The sequence below is a fragment of the Danio rerio genome, chromosome 12, assembly GCF_049306965.1.
Source record: "Danio rerio strain Tuebingen ecotype United States chromosome 12, GRCz12tu, whole genome shotgun sequence".
In the NCBI taxonomy this organism is placed as follows: Eukaryota; Metazoa; Chordata; class Actinopteri; order Cypriniformes; family Danionidae; genus Danio; species Danio rerio.
In genome coordinates, this window is record NC_133187.1 from 1,222,501 (window position 1) to 1,240,781 (window position 18,281).

The following is an 18,281-nucleotide window of genomic DNA, read 5'->3' on the forward strand; positions in this document are numbered from 1 at the left end:
ACAAAAGGGCAGAGCACATCCTAAAAACACACACATTACTCTAATGAGCACAACAGACATGGACATTAATGGATTTAAGTCAATTATAGACACGCAGACACACAAGTGGAGTACAAAGAAGAACTCGGATATTTCAACTAATACCTGAAAGAACTGCTCTGCTATTAAGGTGATGGAAATATTTCATTTTAAGTATCATCAAGCATGCTTTATATTTATTTGCACCCAATTGTTGTGTTTATTTTTTCAGCTAAAATTTGGTCAAATAAAAAACACTAAATATAATAAATTAAAATGTAAAAATTATACATTTCGAACATTTTAAAAAATTAATTAAATTCTTTAATTAATTAAAATTACATTTAAAATAAGTAAATGAAAATATTACCAATATAATACTGATAGCATCGTCTTTACTAGATTATTTAATATAAAGATCTGAAAATAATGGTCTAATACTAATAATTAAGAAACAATAAATAATTTTTCCAAACTGTTCATAACACTGGTCAAGTAAAAAAAAAAAAAAAAAAAAAAAAAAAAAAAAAAATATATATATATATATATATATATATATATATATATATATATATATATATATATATATATATATATATATATATATATATATATATATATATATATATTTATATATATTTATATTTATTTTTTACTTCTGTTGGTCAGATATTTCAATATTATATGCTCTAAATTGTGAAAAAAAAAGGTTAAATAATTTAATAAACCTTTTAATTTATTGATGTATTTGGAAAAAAAAGGGGCAAATTACTGATTTATTACTTGTTTATCAGCCAATCAGAATCAAGCATTTTTAAGTTACTTTAAAAAACATTTGTTAACAGTGAGCAATAATTTTTGCATTTTAATTGTTTATTTTAAGTTTAAAGCTGTTGTAAAGCACTTTGGTCAGTATTATGGCAGCTTTAAATGTGCTGTATAAACAAAGTAAACTAAATTATAAATAAAGTAAACATTCCAAAACCATAGTGTAAATGGTGATCATTTCTCATAATATTAATGCTTTTTAAAAAATAACGAGTATATATATTCTGACTGAAACTATATTTCTAATAGAGCTGAGCAAAGATTTTAATCGCAATTAATCGCATCCAAAATAAATGTTTTTGCCATAAGATATGCATGTGTGTGTTTGTATTTTATATAAGCAATATCATACATGTAGCAGCGCAATATGGCTGTGTATTGGCACATGTGGGAGGCATGTTACTTGTGTGATATTGTGTTTATACAACAGTTCGTCAGCATAATCGTGTATTCAAAAAAAGAAAATCAAACACGGAGAGTCTCAAAAACCCTTTTGTAAGAGGAACTACTTTATTCCACCATTCATTCACATCTGCAGCTGACCTCAGAACAGCAGAAACCGCTGCTCATTCACCAACGTCACTGTAGAGCTAGTGTTTGAATGATTCTCTAGCGTAATGTCTAAAGTGAAGACAAAGCAGCTGATTTTGCTCACATCTGAAGATTATGAGGCTGAACAGCATGAAATGCCATCAGTCTACAGAGATTTCCCAGTGTTTCTCTACTGCAATCAGGAAATCACAATAATTAATCCTGAAAATGCCAAAGCAAATACTTAAAATAGGCACTATCCTTATAAATAAACTGCATAGTAACAATCTAAACAACTACATTCTCGCCTAAAATAGCCTCAAAAGTACATGATGTTGTCCAACAGCAGCAATATTAGTCAAACTGTAGTGAGTTTATTAATCTGCTGTCACTCTGTGTGGGCGGAGTAATACACAAGAGGCTGTACGAGTGCTGTTATTGCAGAATATCACACGGCTATCAGCCAATCAGATTCGAGAACCAGACAGAACTGGTGTATGTAAATGTGATTAATCTTTGTCCAGCACTAATTTCTAAGTAGTTCAATAAAAACACACACTGCAGTACTTACAGGCACGAGGATCTGCTTGCAGTGGCTGTGCAGGATGGTGTCCTGCAGCATGCGGTCCGTCACGTGTCCGTACGCCGCGTGGCCACTCGGTAAACTAGCCAGATGCAGGTTAAACAGCCGCTTGACTTCGCTCAGGCACAGAACGTAATGCTTTCTGAAGGTGTTTTTCACAAAGTCCTGCAGCTCCGGCGTGAAGGCCTGTCCATGGCCGTTGTGCGGATCGGACGTTGGAGAGCTGGCCGCAGGGTAACCGTTGACAGAGCCGTTGGTGAGCGCTGCACCCGTGTCCATCGGCTCCTCAGAGTCGCTCACCGGCTCCTGCTTCACTGTGACCGAAGCACCGGAAGGTCCTTGGGAGCCTGAAAGTCTTGAAGCCTTCAACCGGTGAGCGTCGAGCTCTCGCTGCAGGATGGAGTGCTTCTCCTGAGCGTTTTCTTGAGCCGCTTTCAGACGCTGGTCTCCACTGAGGTGAACCGGCTCTGGAGAACAACAAACAACACGCAACATGAGCAATGCACATAGGAAATTCAAGTTTGGAAGTTTGCTAGATGATATATCAGTATCTTTGGCTGCATTTACACTGAGATCTCGATAGTCTGATTTCTGTGACTCGCGCTTACAGTACGTCAACTTTTAAAGGGGAGCTATTATGCTAAAAATCTGTTTTATAAGATGTTTAAACCCAGTTGTGTGTCAGCAGCGAAGCAGAAGAAAAATGAATGAATGAGTGTTTCCAGCTCCACACTTCTGAACTGTTGTGCATGCATTTAACACACATATACTGCATGCAGGTCAAAGATCGGCACATACCCATCTGCACATCCTTTTTATGCACAAAGTCGTCTTTGGAGAAGTTGAACACTTTTTCCAACCTGCAACACAGCATTTATTTAGAAACACTGGAAGATGGTAGTAAATCTGACTTCACAATAAGACCAAATTAATGAACAATGACGTTTGTATTGGCTGTTATTGTTCTTATTTGGCTTTGGATAACAATGTGACAATAAATGAAAGCGTCACCCTGAACTCATCCTAATGTTTTTTTTAAATTTGTATACTTCTGATGTCTTTTATTCTCAGTCTCAGCTAAATGAGTAAATGTAAATGTATAAAGTGCACTCTAGTGTTTATGTCCTGTGTTTACTTTTTTGTTCCTGTGCATTGAGGGAGAATAAGCCATGGGATCGACTTTAGGTATGCACAAAATTTTTGTCTGGCAAAAATTATCGGCTAAAAACGGTTCAACAGAATAAGTATAATGATATAAAAAATAAATAAATAGGGAAACTAAATTGGCATCGGCAGGTTAAATAAATATTTTTTATAATTAGTCAATAAATAAAATAAAAAAATTCAGAAATCCAAATTAGCCTAAAAATAAATAATAATTAAAATAAACTATTAATTGTGGGGGGAAAAAAAAGTGATAAAAAATGGTCTCAGCAGGAAAAATAATTAATTTATAATAATAAATAAATAAAAATAAATAAATATGATTCAGAAATTGAAATTGGCCAGAAAATTTAATAAAAAAAAAAAAATTGGGCATAATTTTTTATTGGTATCAGCAGGTTAAATAAATAACTGAATAAATAATGCATAATAAATAAAAAATTTAATTATTCTGAAATTGAAATTATGCAAAAAAATAATAATCATTTGAAAAAATAGTTAGGGAATTATTTTTTAAATTGGTATCGGCAGGTTAAATAAATAAATCATATATAATAATAAATAAATGAAAAATTATTTGGAAATAGAAAGCGCCAAAAAAAATCATTAAAAAAAATTGGGATGGAAAAAATAATAAATAAATAAATAAATCGGCAGGTTAAATATATATATATATATATATATATATATATATATATATATATATATATATATATATATATATATATAAATAAATATATATATATATATATATATATATATATATATATATATATATATATATATATATATATATATATATATATATATATATATATATAAATGAATAATAAATTAAAAAATATTCAGAAGTTAAGATTTGCTAAAAAAAATTATAATAATAATTAAAAATAACAATTGGGGATTTTTTTTTTTTTTTTTTTAAACAGGTAATTTCTGCATACTTGGACTGAATGCCCGTCCAGAGCATGTGTTGTCTCTGAGCCACGTCTGGATGCTTCTTGACAAAATCCTGATCTGTGGGCAGCAGAAACTCCCAGCCTCGGTTCAACCGAGGAACAGACATCTGCTCCAGGAAGTCCTTCACGTCTTCCGGAGGAAGCTGAGGTCACATGACACACAAACGAACCAATCAAATGAATGAAAACATGGTAAAGTCTAGAAGATTTTTATATTACTGTGAGATTTGGAGTAGGGGCGGTTGTTAATAAAATACAATTTAATGGTTAATTTAAATAATCGATCTATGGAGTTAAAGCATTATTATGTATACAGGTCTAGATTTGACTTCATATAGTAAATCATAATATTGTTTTCTTATAGCACCACCTTCTGTTATACTCAAGTATGCACTATAATTCAACACAAACCTTTATGATGGCGGCAACCTCTTTTCTCATCAGGGTTCGCTCTATAGTGAATCTCCACATCTGAGACAAGGAGAAACAAATGCATTTTAAAAATCTGCAGTAATTAAGAAAGCAACTCCAAAAACGCAGCATGCATTGTCACTGCATATCTTCATTTCTTTCTTTGCTTTAAAGCACTTTCACACAACTTTCGGTTGATCCAAAGTCCTGTACAATCAAAAAACACCAGGTAAAACAAAGCAAAAACAGATAAAAAAAAACAAACAAAACAGAAAAAAAGGCAGCTTATATATTATATACATACAAACCTGCCACTCTATTAGGTACACCTGTCTAACTGCTTGTTAACGCACTTTTCTAATCAGCCAATCACATGGCAGCAGCTCAATGAAGTAAGGCATGTAGACATGGTCAAGATAATCTGCTGCAGTTCAGAGCGAGCATCAGAATGAGGAAGAAAGGGGATTTAAGAGACTTTGAACGTGGCATGGTTGTTGCTGCCAGACGGGCTGCTCTGAGTATTTCAGAAACTGCTGATCTACTGGGATTTTCACGCACAACCATCTCTAGGCTTTACAGAGAATGCTCCGACAAAGAGGAAATATCCAGTGAGCGGCAGTTCTGTGGGCGCAAATGCCTTGTTGATGAGGCCAGAGGTCAGAGGAGAATGGCCAGACTGGTTCCAGCTGATAGAAAGGCAACAGTAACTCAAATAAGCACTCGCTACAACCGAGCTCAGCAGAAGAGCATCTCTGAACACACAACACGTCCAACCTTGAGGCGGATGGGCTACAGCAGCAGAAGAGCACACCGGGTGCCGCTCCTGTCAGCTAAGAACAGGAAACTGAGGCTACAATTCACACAGACTCACCAAAACTGGACAATAGAAGATTGGAGAAACGTTGCTGCTCTGATGAGTCTCCATTTCTGCTGACACATTCGGATGCTCGGCTCACAATTTGGCCTCAACAGCATGAAGGCATGGATCATCCTGCCTTGTATCAGCGGTTCAGGCTGGTGGTGGTGGTGTAATGGTGTGGGGGAGATTTTCTTTGGGTCCATTAGTACCAATTGAGCATCAACGCCACAGCCTACCTGAGTATTGCTGCTGACCATGTCCATCCCTTTATGAGCACAGTGTCTCCATCTTCTGATGGCTACTTCCAGCAGGATAACGCAGCATGTCATAAAGCTCAATCATCTCAGACTGCTGAACATGACGATGAGTTCACTGTACTCAAATGGCCTCCACAGTCACCAGAGCTCAATCCAATAGAGCAGCTTTGGGATGTGGTGGAATGGGAGATTGGCATCATGGATGTGCAGCCGACAAATCTGCAGCAACTGTGTGATGCTATCATGGAGCAAAACCTCTGAGGAATATTTCCAGTAGCTTGTTGAATCTCTGCCATGAAGGATTAAGACAGTTCTGAAGGCAAAATGAGGCCCACGCTGGTACTAGTAAGGTGTACCTAATAAAGTGTATATATACACAAATACATGCACATTCTTATACTTGAGAGTGAAATAAAGCTCACCACAAAGTCTCGACCGCGGCAGAGCACTTCAGCAGGAACACCACTGTGTGAACTACACGTGTTCTTGGGATACAGAACATCACTAAAAAGATCATTCAAATATATAATCACTGTTTGTTTGGATAAATCAGTATAACATCATAAATAAATCCAGAATAATAAAAATGACATAAAAAAATATCATTATAAAAAAATACATATTGCAAGAAATGAAATCAGATGTTTATAAATAAGTTTGACCTATTTACTTGGATTAATAAAATTTAATTCACCCCACAAAATGCGTTCCAGACAGACTCTGAGTGGGGGAAAAAACACAAGGTCCTATATAGTGTAAAAGGCTGACCTCTTGACGACCCAGTTTCCCTGCACCAGCAGCGCCACCTGCTGAATGCACCTCAGTACTGCAGTGGAGTCTGTTCCTGACGCCAGCAGACCCATCAGATTGGCAAACGGCATTACCTTCACTGAGACAAACAAAAATACTCAAGCTGACACAGATGCTGGGGGAAAAATAACTTGTAATAATAGAAATTTATCAGATGTTTAGGACAAAAATCCTTTTAACAAGGAAAAGAGTTTTCATGGCGTGTAGTTAGGACCGTGTGTTAGGTGTATAATGCTGCAACACCTTCATAAACCCATATCACATTATCCTTTTATTTCACTAAATCATACAGACATGAAAATACAGCAGTGTAAACTAACCGTTCTTCATCAGCGTCTTGACCTGATCTCCCAGAGGAAGAGTGCGCAGCTGAGCCATGGACAGCACATTACTGGGACCCACAGGTTTAACACTACAAAACACAACACACACACACACATTCAGACATAAAACACACACACACACACACAGCATCACGCAGACACACGCTTAATCTACTTACACTTTTTCTTCAGCCAGCGGAGGCATGAGCATGGACAGATATTCACTGCAGAGAGAGAAAACAAACATCAGATCAACAACAAACAACAAAACATTAGATATAATACATGCAATATATACATATACGGTTTCAGAAATAATATCGCAGTGTGATCATTGTTGAGTCTGAATTATCATTCATTCGCATGTGATTTCGAGGCCTTTAACTTTATTATATAAATAATTATTATAAATAATTTATCATTTGCATGTGTTTTTGAGTACTAGCAAAGTATTTTACTGAAATGTTCAATTTTTTTTATATTGTGCAGTCCCAATGCTCACTATACGAGAAACTAAGGATGCAGTTAAAGCAGGGTTGCCAGTTTTTTTTTTTACAACAAAGGTAGCCTAATGGCCAATCAAAACTAGCCCAATTACTAAACTAAAAATATGCAATTACCATACTCATAAATAAAGATTTTACATGACCAAAGGCATTATACAGGTTCTGTCCATTTAATTCATTTGACGGAGTTAAAACATCTATGGAAAAAAACAACCTGTGGACACAGATCAAATGTAGCCCACACAACAATAACCCAGCAGACTCCTCCTCTTTTTAAAGCAACACTATCGTCAGTAGACACGCCCCTTTCTGCTGATTGGCTGCAAGTGTGTTTTGTCACTCAGTCTGACATTATGGTCAAAAGCTGATTTGATATGCTTTTGATTGTAAAATGTTTATCATATACAACAAAAAATATTTCTTAATGCACTTTAAATGGCTTCCTTTTAACACAGATACATTTTAATAAATATATTTTAATACTAATGTATTAGTTGTAGAGTAATTTTTAAGCTTAGGCATCAAAACAAATGCCTATTACCCAATAGGCTCCTCCCCTTTTAGTATTTTCGTTCATAGACACACCTCTTACAGATGATTGGCTGCATGTGTTTGGTCACTCAATGACATTTTTGGTCAAAAACTTAGTGCATTTTTAATAGAGAGACATTTTGAATACTAATCTACTATTAGTAGAGTAATATTTCATATAGCAGAAGTATATATTGAATTAAATTATATTGATATTTGATAGCATCAAAACAAACACGACCATAACCAAATAGTCCCCTCCCCTTTTAAATATCTCCACTATCATAAGACACACCCCTTACTGCTGATTGGCTGCATGTGTTGTCACTCAATATGACAGTTTTGGTCAAAAACTTTCAAATATTGCTTGGTGCATTTTTAATAGAGAGACATTTTGAATACTAATCAACTATTAGTAGAGTAATATTTAATATATCAGTAGAATATATTGAATAAAATTAAATTATATTGACATTTAATAGCATCAAAACAAACACGACCATAACGAAACAGTCCCCTCCCCTTTTAAATATTTCCACTATCATTAGACACGCCCCTTACTGCTGATTGGTTGCAAGTGTTGTCACTCAATATGACATTTTTGGTCAAAAGCTTTAAAATATTGCTTGACGCACTTTATATAGACTCCTGCAGAGTTCATGATGTGTAATAGGAGCATGCACTGACCGTGGTGTTTTGACCAGCTCTGTGTTTTCGGTGGTGTCCATGGCCTGACAGTACAGATACTGGCGCTCGTGTTCAGACCGGCTGTCCTGCAGAAACAACAGACACACACTGCATTATTATAGCGAGCCATTGTAACATATGCTGTATTGTTGGGCCAAAACTTCCGCTTTCATTCACTTCCAATAACTTTTAGCCGTTAAAAACAGCTCGCCATGCTGCAAACTGATCATTTCTTGTTGTATTATTCTACTTTTTATGCATAATAATGAACACACTAGTTTATAGAGTGAGTAGTTTGACTATTTTCTGGCATTTATTATTCATTTCTGCAATAGGCAACTGAATTTGAAGCTCAGCAATGGCATAGTGTACAAGTGCACAGTGTATAGAGAGCAATTTTGAACAGCTTGAGATTAGTGTGTAAGTGCATGACTTTAACCTTTATGGCATGGTAATGGAGATGAACCCAGGGCTCCTCGGCCTGTTTCTTCTGCAGGAACTCGTAGGACTGGATGCGCCGCTGACGGGCCTGCTCAGACTCGGGTCTGGAAAACCTCACCTAGGTGAAGGACAGGCAAACAGTGAGAAATACAAGCGCATAAAAACAAAACGCACAGAGGGTGAACGTGACTCAGCAATGAGTTTCTCTGGTCTTACAGTGATTTGTTTAACATCATCTTCTGCTTCATCCTGTGAAGAGTCTCCAGCTGCAAATAAACATTCATTAGTTAATAACAACAACAAACAATACAATAATAAATATTAACAACCAATTTTGCTACTATTACTTTAAATAATAATAATAAACAAAAAACTAATTTATTTATACATAATAAAATAATAAATATTTAATAAAAAACAGTTTTGCTATATTTTGTATTTTTGCTATTATGATTATTTTATTATTTATTAATTTATCATAAGTTTTTGCTTTTTATAATAATACTAATAATAGCGAATTTGTTTGCTGGTGTTATTTATTAAATATTTATTATTTTATTATTTATTATAAGCTATATGTTATAGATTATTATTTTATTAGTAGTAGTAGTAGCAAATTTAATTGTGGTTGTTATTAATTATTTATTTTTTATTATTGGTTATTTGTTGTTGTTGTTGTTGTTTAGCATAATAATAACAATAACAATAATAATAATGATAATATGAAATAACTAATAATATAATAATAAATAATAAAATAATTTATAAAATATTGAATAATAAATAAATATACAATATTACAACTACTTGTAATAATAATAATAATAAATAATAATAAAAAACAAATAACTAATAATAAATAAAATAATGAATATTTAATAAATAACAACAAACAAATTTGCTACTATTACTTAATATTATAAACAACAAACAAATAACTAATAATAAAATAATAAATAAATAACAAAAACAAAGAAATGTGCTATTATTACTTATAATAATAATAATAATAATAATAATAATGCTTTAAATATATACTGGTCATAATTCTAAAAAAAAACAAAAAAAAAAACATTATCGTCTATTAATATATACCAGCACACAATATAATGTATGCACGTATACTGAACATATCTTAAAAAGTGCATTTTAAAACTTTTAACAAATGTGTGTAATGTATGCATGTCTACAAAACGTACACTGAAAAAATAAATAACTGTAATATATATGCAATATAGATTTAATCTTAATACTTATAACATGTACACTCATGCAAGTTTACGCTTTTCACTTGATTACAATACAATTTTAAAATCATTAAATAATTTTCTTCACAGCCTACACAACAGCAGTAAATTATGTTGAAGATTTCTAACAACTCGGCATAGACTTATCATGCATGCTCTGAATAACACTGATAACAATCAACCAGATTTTAATGTGCAATCATTAAAATGAACTATGAAAGTGACCCAAAAACATCCTCCCACCTTCATTGGCAGCTTCTCGTTCTCGATGTTTCGTATCTGCTTTATCCAGATAGGTGAAGCTGGGTCTCATCTGGAGGATTCCCTGCAGTGGAGTCAGATGGAGCTCTCCTGATTAAAGACAAAACATGCATCTGTCACTTCAGCAATTACAATATGAAAAACAATCATATTAAAGAGGACCTATAATGCGAAAATCCCTTTTATAAGGAGTTTAAACACATTTGTGTGTCAGCAATGTGTGAATATATCCAGGGTCTAATGGTTTAGGTCTAACATGAATTGTATTAATTAAAATCAGACTTGATAAAGCAGTCTGCAGAAACACTTTGATTGACATTCTCCTTTTGTCTGTGTCAGAGGCGGAAAGCCCCGCCCACTAATGCCCATCTCTCCCTCATTAGCATAAACAGCAGCCCTGAGTGAGAAGCAGCCGTCTGTCCATTAGCCATTAGAGCAGGGGTGTCAAACTCAATTCCTGGAGGGCCAAAGCCCTGCACAGTTTAGTTCCAACCCTGCTTCAACACACTTACCTGTAGGTTTCAAACAAGCCTGAAGGACTCAATTAGTTTGATCAGGTGTGTTTAATTAGGGTTGGAACTAAACTGTGCAGAGCTGCGGCCCTCCAGGAACTGAGTTTGACACCTGTGATTTAGAGTGTGCTGAAGATAATGTCAGCATAGACTATTAGGATTATAGATGAGGAGTTTTAGATGAACAGCGACAGAAGCGACATAGACTGACAGAAGCATGAAGCAACATGCAGACCTGACTCAGCTTTTGTAGCTCCACCCTCTTTTAAAAAGAGCCCAATCTCATTTGAATTTAAAGTGACAGTCACCAAAACGCCACAGTTATAATCAAAGCCTAAAAGAGTCAGCTTTAGAGAGTTAGAAAGCAATATTTGTGTGATGTTTTAAGCTGAAGCTTAATGATAGACACTCTAGAGACACCAGAGACATTTTACATCTTGTAAAAAAGGGGCAGAATAGGTCCGCTTTAAAACCCCGTAAACACCCTGTTAAATATTAGATAGTATTTAATGCAATTAAATATTTACAAATGAGGATGTGTTCAGTTTCTTGGGAAGTGGTCCAAGATCTCTGCAATAAAATATTATTTAAAAACTGCAGGATTTTGTAGTTTGCATGTGACTTACCTTTGTGAAACACAGCCGCGGCGTAGCGAGACGTGTTCGTGGTCGCCTGGATCGATGAGAACGTTTGCTTGTCCATCATTTTCCTACGAGCAGAACACAAATATGAAATTCACCAACACTAAAAGTCTGTAAACATCAGAACCTGTATTCACTAAACACTTTCTCTTAGCACCGAGAGCTCTAATACACAGCAGTGAATAAGCTTTCTCTTAAAAGCTGCTGACATGAACTTTTAGTGAGGATTCTGGGCTGGTTGCTATGGGTGATGCCATCATGCACATTAACTATGCACACAGTGATTGGCTGATGGGGAAGGTGAGCGGTCTCTTTCTGATATTTATTGATGAAAACTGTAGAGCATGATATTTTGTTGTCATATCCACATAAAGGTTAAAAAATGAAAATATCACCACATTCAAATTAAACCAACTGCATTTTAAAATGCAAGTTACATGAAAAATTACATTTTAAAAAGTGTGACCTTTGCTTTTAACCATTTTAGATAATAAATACCTTCAAGTTAACAGGTTTATGTATTTCTATAGAAAATAATTAAGCAAATATACATGTAAAGTATTTCTACAAAATGAACATATAAAAATTAGTATTTAAAGAACATGTATTTGATTAAACATCTTTAATTAATTGTTTGTGTATTTTTAAATATACGTATCAACGTATATTTGAAAACATATTTCTTAGCATACGGGAATATCTCCACGAATAAGGCGATCACTTATTAAATGCTCATTGTGGTCATACGTTTTTAAAATGCTCTCTCTCTCCAGTGGAGATTGCTAAAAACAGGCGTTTAGGATGGTTTGTGTTTTGCTCTTAGTGATTCAAGAGTTTCTACGCTACTGCTAATGAATTATCAGCTAGCTTTAGAGCACATTAAAGTTTAAAAATAAAAGTAGCGCAAGAATCCAGTGCTAGTTTGTGTTGAAAATGCTGGAAAACGGACTACGATTGCTTAATTGACTGATTACACGAGCTGGATTCAGATGCGGTAGGAGCACACTGAGGACACCTGCTGGTTACAAGAGATACTGCAGATTTAAAAGCATCATTAAAAATAAACTACTATCGTTCATCTGTGTGGACACAAATAGATCTATCCGTATATTTATCGTTATCATGCTTGGTGTGAACAGGTCTTTAAACTGATTCTGCTGTAAAAAACTATTATTTCCTGTTCTTCTAAATCTGTGAAATAGGAGCTACATTTAGCATTTAGGATGCTTTGTGAAAGGTTGCTCACGTAATATAGATGTTGAAGTCCTTGGAGGACAACAAAATGCTGAATTCCAGAGGAACTGGCGCATTTTTAAATCTTTATTTTTAAGATTTTCTCCTAAATCTTCAAGTTAGGAGCTCTTTCTCTCCAAATGTTTTGCGAATTAAGAGTTGCTATTTTAAAGAAGCAAAATAAATGCTGCTCACGTTGTGTAGACGTTGGAGTCCTCGGAAGACATGCCGTCCACGTTCAGCGCAATCTGCTCTCCTTTACTGCGGCTGTAGTTTGGACTCATGGTGTCCATCGCAACCTCCAGCTCAACCTGGAGACAGGAGGAAAACATGAGCTCTGTGTGCTTTAACAGGAAATGTACAGTTTTGGGTGAAGTGTCCATTTAGAGTCGCTTCACAGAAATCCAGCTTACTTTCTGCTGCTTGGGTTTGATTTTGGCCCCCAAATGAGTCACATTATTGTAGCTCATAGATCCGGGACGCACGGGATACTACAAGAAACACATCACCAGATCATTTTAGAGCACAAAATCTGCATATTAGAAGCACTAAAGTCTGGAGTAATGATGCTGAAGATTCAGATAAAGGCGAGACTATAATTATTTATTCTTAATGCACAGGGATTTTGGCCTTTTTTTGGTTACACTTTAGACCAGGGGTGTCCAAACTCAGTCCTGGAGGGCCGGCGTCCTGCATAGTTTGGCTCCAACTTCCTTTAACACATCTTCCTGAAAGATTCTAGTATACCTAAAAAGAGTTTGATCAGCTGGCTCAGGTGTGTTTAATTGGGAATGAAACTAAAATATGCAGGACACCGGCCCTCCAGGATCAAGAGTAGACACACCTGCTTTAGATTAGTGGTCCATTATTTAATGCAGGGGTCAGCAATCTCGTTCCTGGAGGGCCGGTGTCCCTGCAGGGTTTAGCTCCATCTTGCCTCAACACACCTGCCTGGATGTTTCAAGTATACCTAGTAAGAGCTTGATTAGCTTGTTCAAGTGTGTTTGATTAGGGTTGGAGCTAAAATCTGCAGGACACCGGCCCTCCAGGAACAAGTTTGGTGACCACTGATTTAATGCATTTACTAACATTACATATGAATAGTCTTGTTAAGCATTTATTAATCATAGTTTAACATTTACTAATGCATTATTAAAATAAGAAATTGTGCTTGTTGACATTAACGCACAGTGAGTTACTTGAACTGGCATTATTTAACTTTAAAGATGAAATAATATAGCAATAAATGCATTACTAACTTGTTTGTTCATGTTAGTACATGCATACATTAACGCACATTAACTAATGGACCGTTATTTTACTTTATAGTGTTGCTGTGTTGTTGTTTTTTTCAGTCCAATTTAAAGCATGTCCAAAATACTATTTCAAGCGTTTCTTCAATAGCACGTTGTCATATTGTGTCTGTAAATTTCAAATACAATACTTCATTTTAAAAGCCATTTCTCACTTTAGAAAACATATATAATAATGTCTTATTAGCATATAAATAATGCACTGAAAACACTTTAAAACAACGGTCTACTAGTTAATGCATTCACTAAACTGAACTAAGCATGAGTACTCTTGTACAACATTATTAATCACAGTTTAACATTTACTAATGCATTATTAAAATCCAAATTTATGCTTGCTTACATTAATGCACAAGAAAAATAAAACCTGTAATAAATATATTGCTCACCGTTTGTTTATGTTGGCACATACATTAACTAATGAATCATTATTTTAAAGTGTTACCAAAACACTTAACGTTTAAGAAAACTTGTAATACACGGATATATTTGCAGTTCCTAATGTAATCAATCAACTGGGGAAGTACGGTGATAGATATTACCCTATTCACCACTATAATCACAACAATAACATTTTCATCAAGAAAACAATGATTTAAAGTTGTAATCCCTATATTTTTAATCAAATAAGTGCAACTTTGATGACTTTACGTTGATGTTTATGCCATGCATTAAGTCATGATATTCACCTGGAATAAATAGAGCTTCTCCACCAGACTTCTGGCCAGGTAAACATCGATCTAACAGAAGAAAGAGAGCAGAAAGGATGAAGACAGACGCCTAACTCTGCAGTGTGACGATCATGTTTACATTTACCTCCTGTATGATGGGATCATCATCGTCTCCACTGGCCATAATGAAGACTTGAGAAAGAGGAGAAGATGCTGATGGAGGATTCAAACCTGCAAACAACAGTGTTACAATACATTACAGTTCTGTGCTACTCAGTGCTGGGCGTAACGTAAACTAGGACTGCACAATATATGGTTTCAGCATCAATATCGCAAATGTGTGCATACACAATAGTCACATCACAAGGTATGCAATGTTGAGTCTGAATTAAAGTTAACCACTGTATTTAATTACTGTATTTCTGTACCTGAATACTAGTTTAGACTCCCTAGAAAACGACAATTTAACTATCTTTTAAAACTATTTATATCGCAATATTTAATTGCAGAAAAATAAAACATTGGAATATCAGATTTCTCCAATATCGTGCAGCAGTAAACAGACATAAACATTATTAAATTATTGTTATTTTAAAATATTCAAACACATTGACTCACATATTTTGGTCCAACAAATATTTACACAACAAGTAACAATAAAATATACAATATACACACACATTACACAAGTAAAATAATAATAAATACAATAAGTAAATAATAATAATTGTATTTATATAATAATAATAAATTATATATATATATATATATAACCTTCTGTTTGAATCCAAATTAGTCTAATCCTCTTCAACTATTTGCTGAAAGACTTATATGTTTAAAATAATGTATGAAAGGTTGCCAGATTTGGTGGAATTTGTCTTCTTTCATTATTAGGTAGCTTAATTACAGCTGCTTTTCATGTTTATGACTTTTATAGCACATTTAAAAACAACACATATTGGCCAAAGTGCTTTCCAATTAATAGTGGTAACACTTTACAATAAGGTAGTATTACTTCAAGGTCCAGTGAAGTGCTTTAAAATGTGTGTTTTTTAATCTCAACCAAAACATGAAGAGAGGGCGAGACATAGACATTAACTTGATAATTTAGCCTCAATTACGTCCTAATTTGCTGCTTATTAATAGTTATTAAGGCAGTAGATGGGTTTAGGTAGAATTAGAGCCATAGAATAAGATCATGCACACAAATATGTGCTTTAGAGGTATTAATAAACAAAAAATGTATTAATAATGTGCAGGAAATAAGTCTGCTTATATAATGTTACCTCAATGTTAAGTTAATTTATTGTTACCTAATTTAACAATGTTAAGTAATTTAATGTCAAGTTATTTATTCATAATATTAATCAATGAGTTTGTCATGACAATAACAGCTAACGCTAATGAATGTTTACTGAATGAGGGCAAGACATTAGACATTAACATGATGATGAGGACTCAATTACCTTCTAATATGCTGCTTTATAGTTATTAAGGTAGTTGTTGGGTTTGGGTTTAGGATAGGATTAGGGATGTAGAATAAGAAAATGTAGAATATGTGCTTTAGAAGTAATAATAAACAGAAAATGTATTAATAATGAGCAGGAAATAAGTCTGCTTATTAAGTTAACTCAATGTTTAGTTAATTTATTACTATTTAAGCAATTAAGCAATGTTAAATAATGTAACTTTGCTAAATTACTTCATTAATTATGTTAAGTAACCTAATGTCAAGCATTTCATTCATAAACATTAATCAATCACTGTTTGTCATGATAATAACCTGCTAAGGTTAACCAATGTTTACTGAATGACGCAAGCGCTTGTAAAGAGCTAATTTTACCCTGCACACCACAATAAAGCAGATTAAAAACCAAGTAAACACGGTAAAACAAAAACAGAAGGGGTAAAGTTGGCTTAATATTCGCATTTCTCCTAAATATAATTTAAAAAAAATTGTAACGTTATATAGGGAAATCATACTAGCAGTCAATGACTATCAAGGTCCAACATTGTTCAGACAATTAAACAGTGCTAATGTTGTTTAACTCATACATACATGCGATTTAACTCCAAATATTTAAAGTAGCGGGTTAAACACAATATATGGACTGCCTCACATGTTTTCAGTGTTCAATAACAAAAGAATATGCGAATATAAAACCAACTTTACCTCAATGAAGAAGAGAATGCGCTTCAGTCAGCAAACGAAGCGACATGCTAGTATGAGTTAGCAGCTCTTCAGACATAAACAACCACTAAAAAACACACACGTTAGGTCAAAACACATCGAAATGGCGGGCGGTGAATGTAGATTAATATGTTTTTAGTATTAATGAAACTTTTGACACACACACACCGGCAGCCTGTTGTGAATACACACACACTGACATACACACTGACCGAGGCCTCGGCGGATCCGCTAAATCATCAACACTACGCGGCTGAACCCAGAAGAAGAAGCCCGTCTCAATGTACAGCAGTGTCTTGGAGATGAAGTCCTCCAGCAGGTCAGACTGAAGCCTTATTTGTGTGCTTATCTGCTGTCTCTTCTGCCATGTTGCCGATCGTAGAGCTGCAGTCACTCAAACACGTGGGGAGGAGCTGTGTCAGTGTGTGTGTGTGTGTGCTCATATCCCAGCATTCACCGCGCGATACAGAACGCGTCACAAACAAACACCGGTCAGGAGCATGCGTTTACTATCTTTTATTTAACATACTGTGTGTGCAATTGCAACACATTTAAAACTTGCCGGAATTTTGTACAAACCCTACGTTTGTTTTTACAGTAAGCGAGTTGTGAATTAAATTTAAAGGGGAGCTATTATGCCCCTTTTTACAAGATGTAAACGGCTTATTTTGGTAAGTCAGGTGGGTCAATCAATGGCGGATAAATCAAATGTACGATAGTTCAAACTTATGCTGGGAAACTACCCTGGCCTGGAGCAGGCTAACTCTCAGGCTAAGTTCAAGCCTAATCAAAGTAATGTTAACATTCACCTGCCATAGTTTGATGCTATTTTAATTAATTTAACCTCTTAATAATGATTAAAACTTTATAGTCACTTAATAGTGTGTGTGTGTGTGTATATATATATATATATATATATATATATATATATATATATATATATATATATATATATATATATATATATATATATATAAAATAGTGTGTTTATTTAAATTCATATAAGTTATTCTGAACACATTTTTTGTTTAATTTTTAAAAACAATTTAACAAAATTTAATATTTTTATGTTTCTGTCGATTTTTTCAGCTGGTTATTAATTTTATTTAACACTTTTCCATCAACATATTTATTTGGGTGTACTAATTTTTGGACTGTGATTAATAATTTTTTTGTTAGATTAGTTCCAAATTTTGCTTTGGTAGTGAATAATCTATATGCACAAATATATTATTGTAAAGCATCCTGTAGAAAATCTTAATTTAAAAGAGAGATCTGTAAGGGCTGTACTTAGCTATATAAAA

At 34.1% G+C, this 18,281-nt stretch overlaps 1 protein-coding gene across 6 annotated transcripts in view; it reads right to left on the reverse strand.

Moving 5' to 3' along the window:
• Positions 1–18,281, reverse strand: part of polr3e (polymerase (RNA) III (DNA directed) polypeptide E) — a 24,296-nt gene that overhangs the window by 2,732 nt on the left and 3,283 nt on the right. Inside the window, exons 1-19 of one of the 6 annotated variants that reach the window (XM_005169428.6) lie at positions 17,190–17,394; positions 16,960–17,044; positions 14,932–15,017; positions 14,805–14,855; positions 13,216–13,293; positions 12,998–13,113; positions 11,555–11,637; positions 10,399–10,506; positions 9,125–9,174; positions 8,907–9,026; positions 8,468–8,553; positions 6,923–6,967; positions 6,741–6,832; positions 6,379–6,499; positions 6,033–6,114; positions 4,495–4,554; positions 4,069–4,226; positions 2,759–2,820; positions 1,949–2,427 (exon numbers count right to left, since the gene is read on the reverse strand). In XM_005169428.6, coding sequence (XP_005169485.1) covers positions 1,949–2,427; positions 2,759–2,820; positions 4,069–4,226; positions 4,495–4,554; positions 6,033–6,114; positions 6,379–6,499; positions 6,741–6,832; positions 6,923–6,967; positions 8,468–8,553; positions 8,907–9,026; positions 9,125–9,174; positions 10,399–10,506; positions 11,555–11,637; positions 12,998–13,113; positions 13,216–13,293; positions 14,805–14,855; positions 14,932–14,970 — 1,830 coding nt within the window. In that variant the 5' untranslated portion in view covers positions 14,971–15,017; positions 16,960–17,044; positions 17,190–17,394. 6 annotated transcript variants of the gene reach the window in all.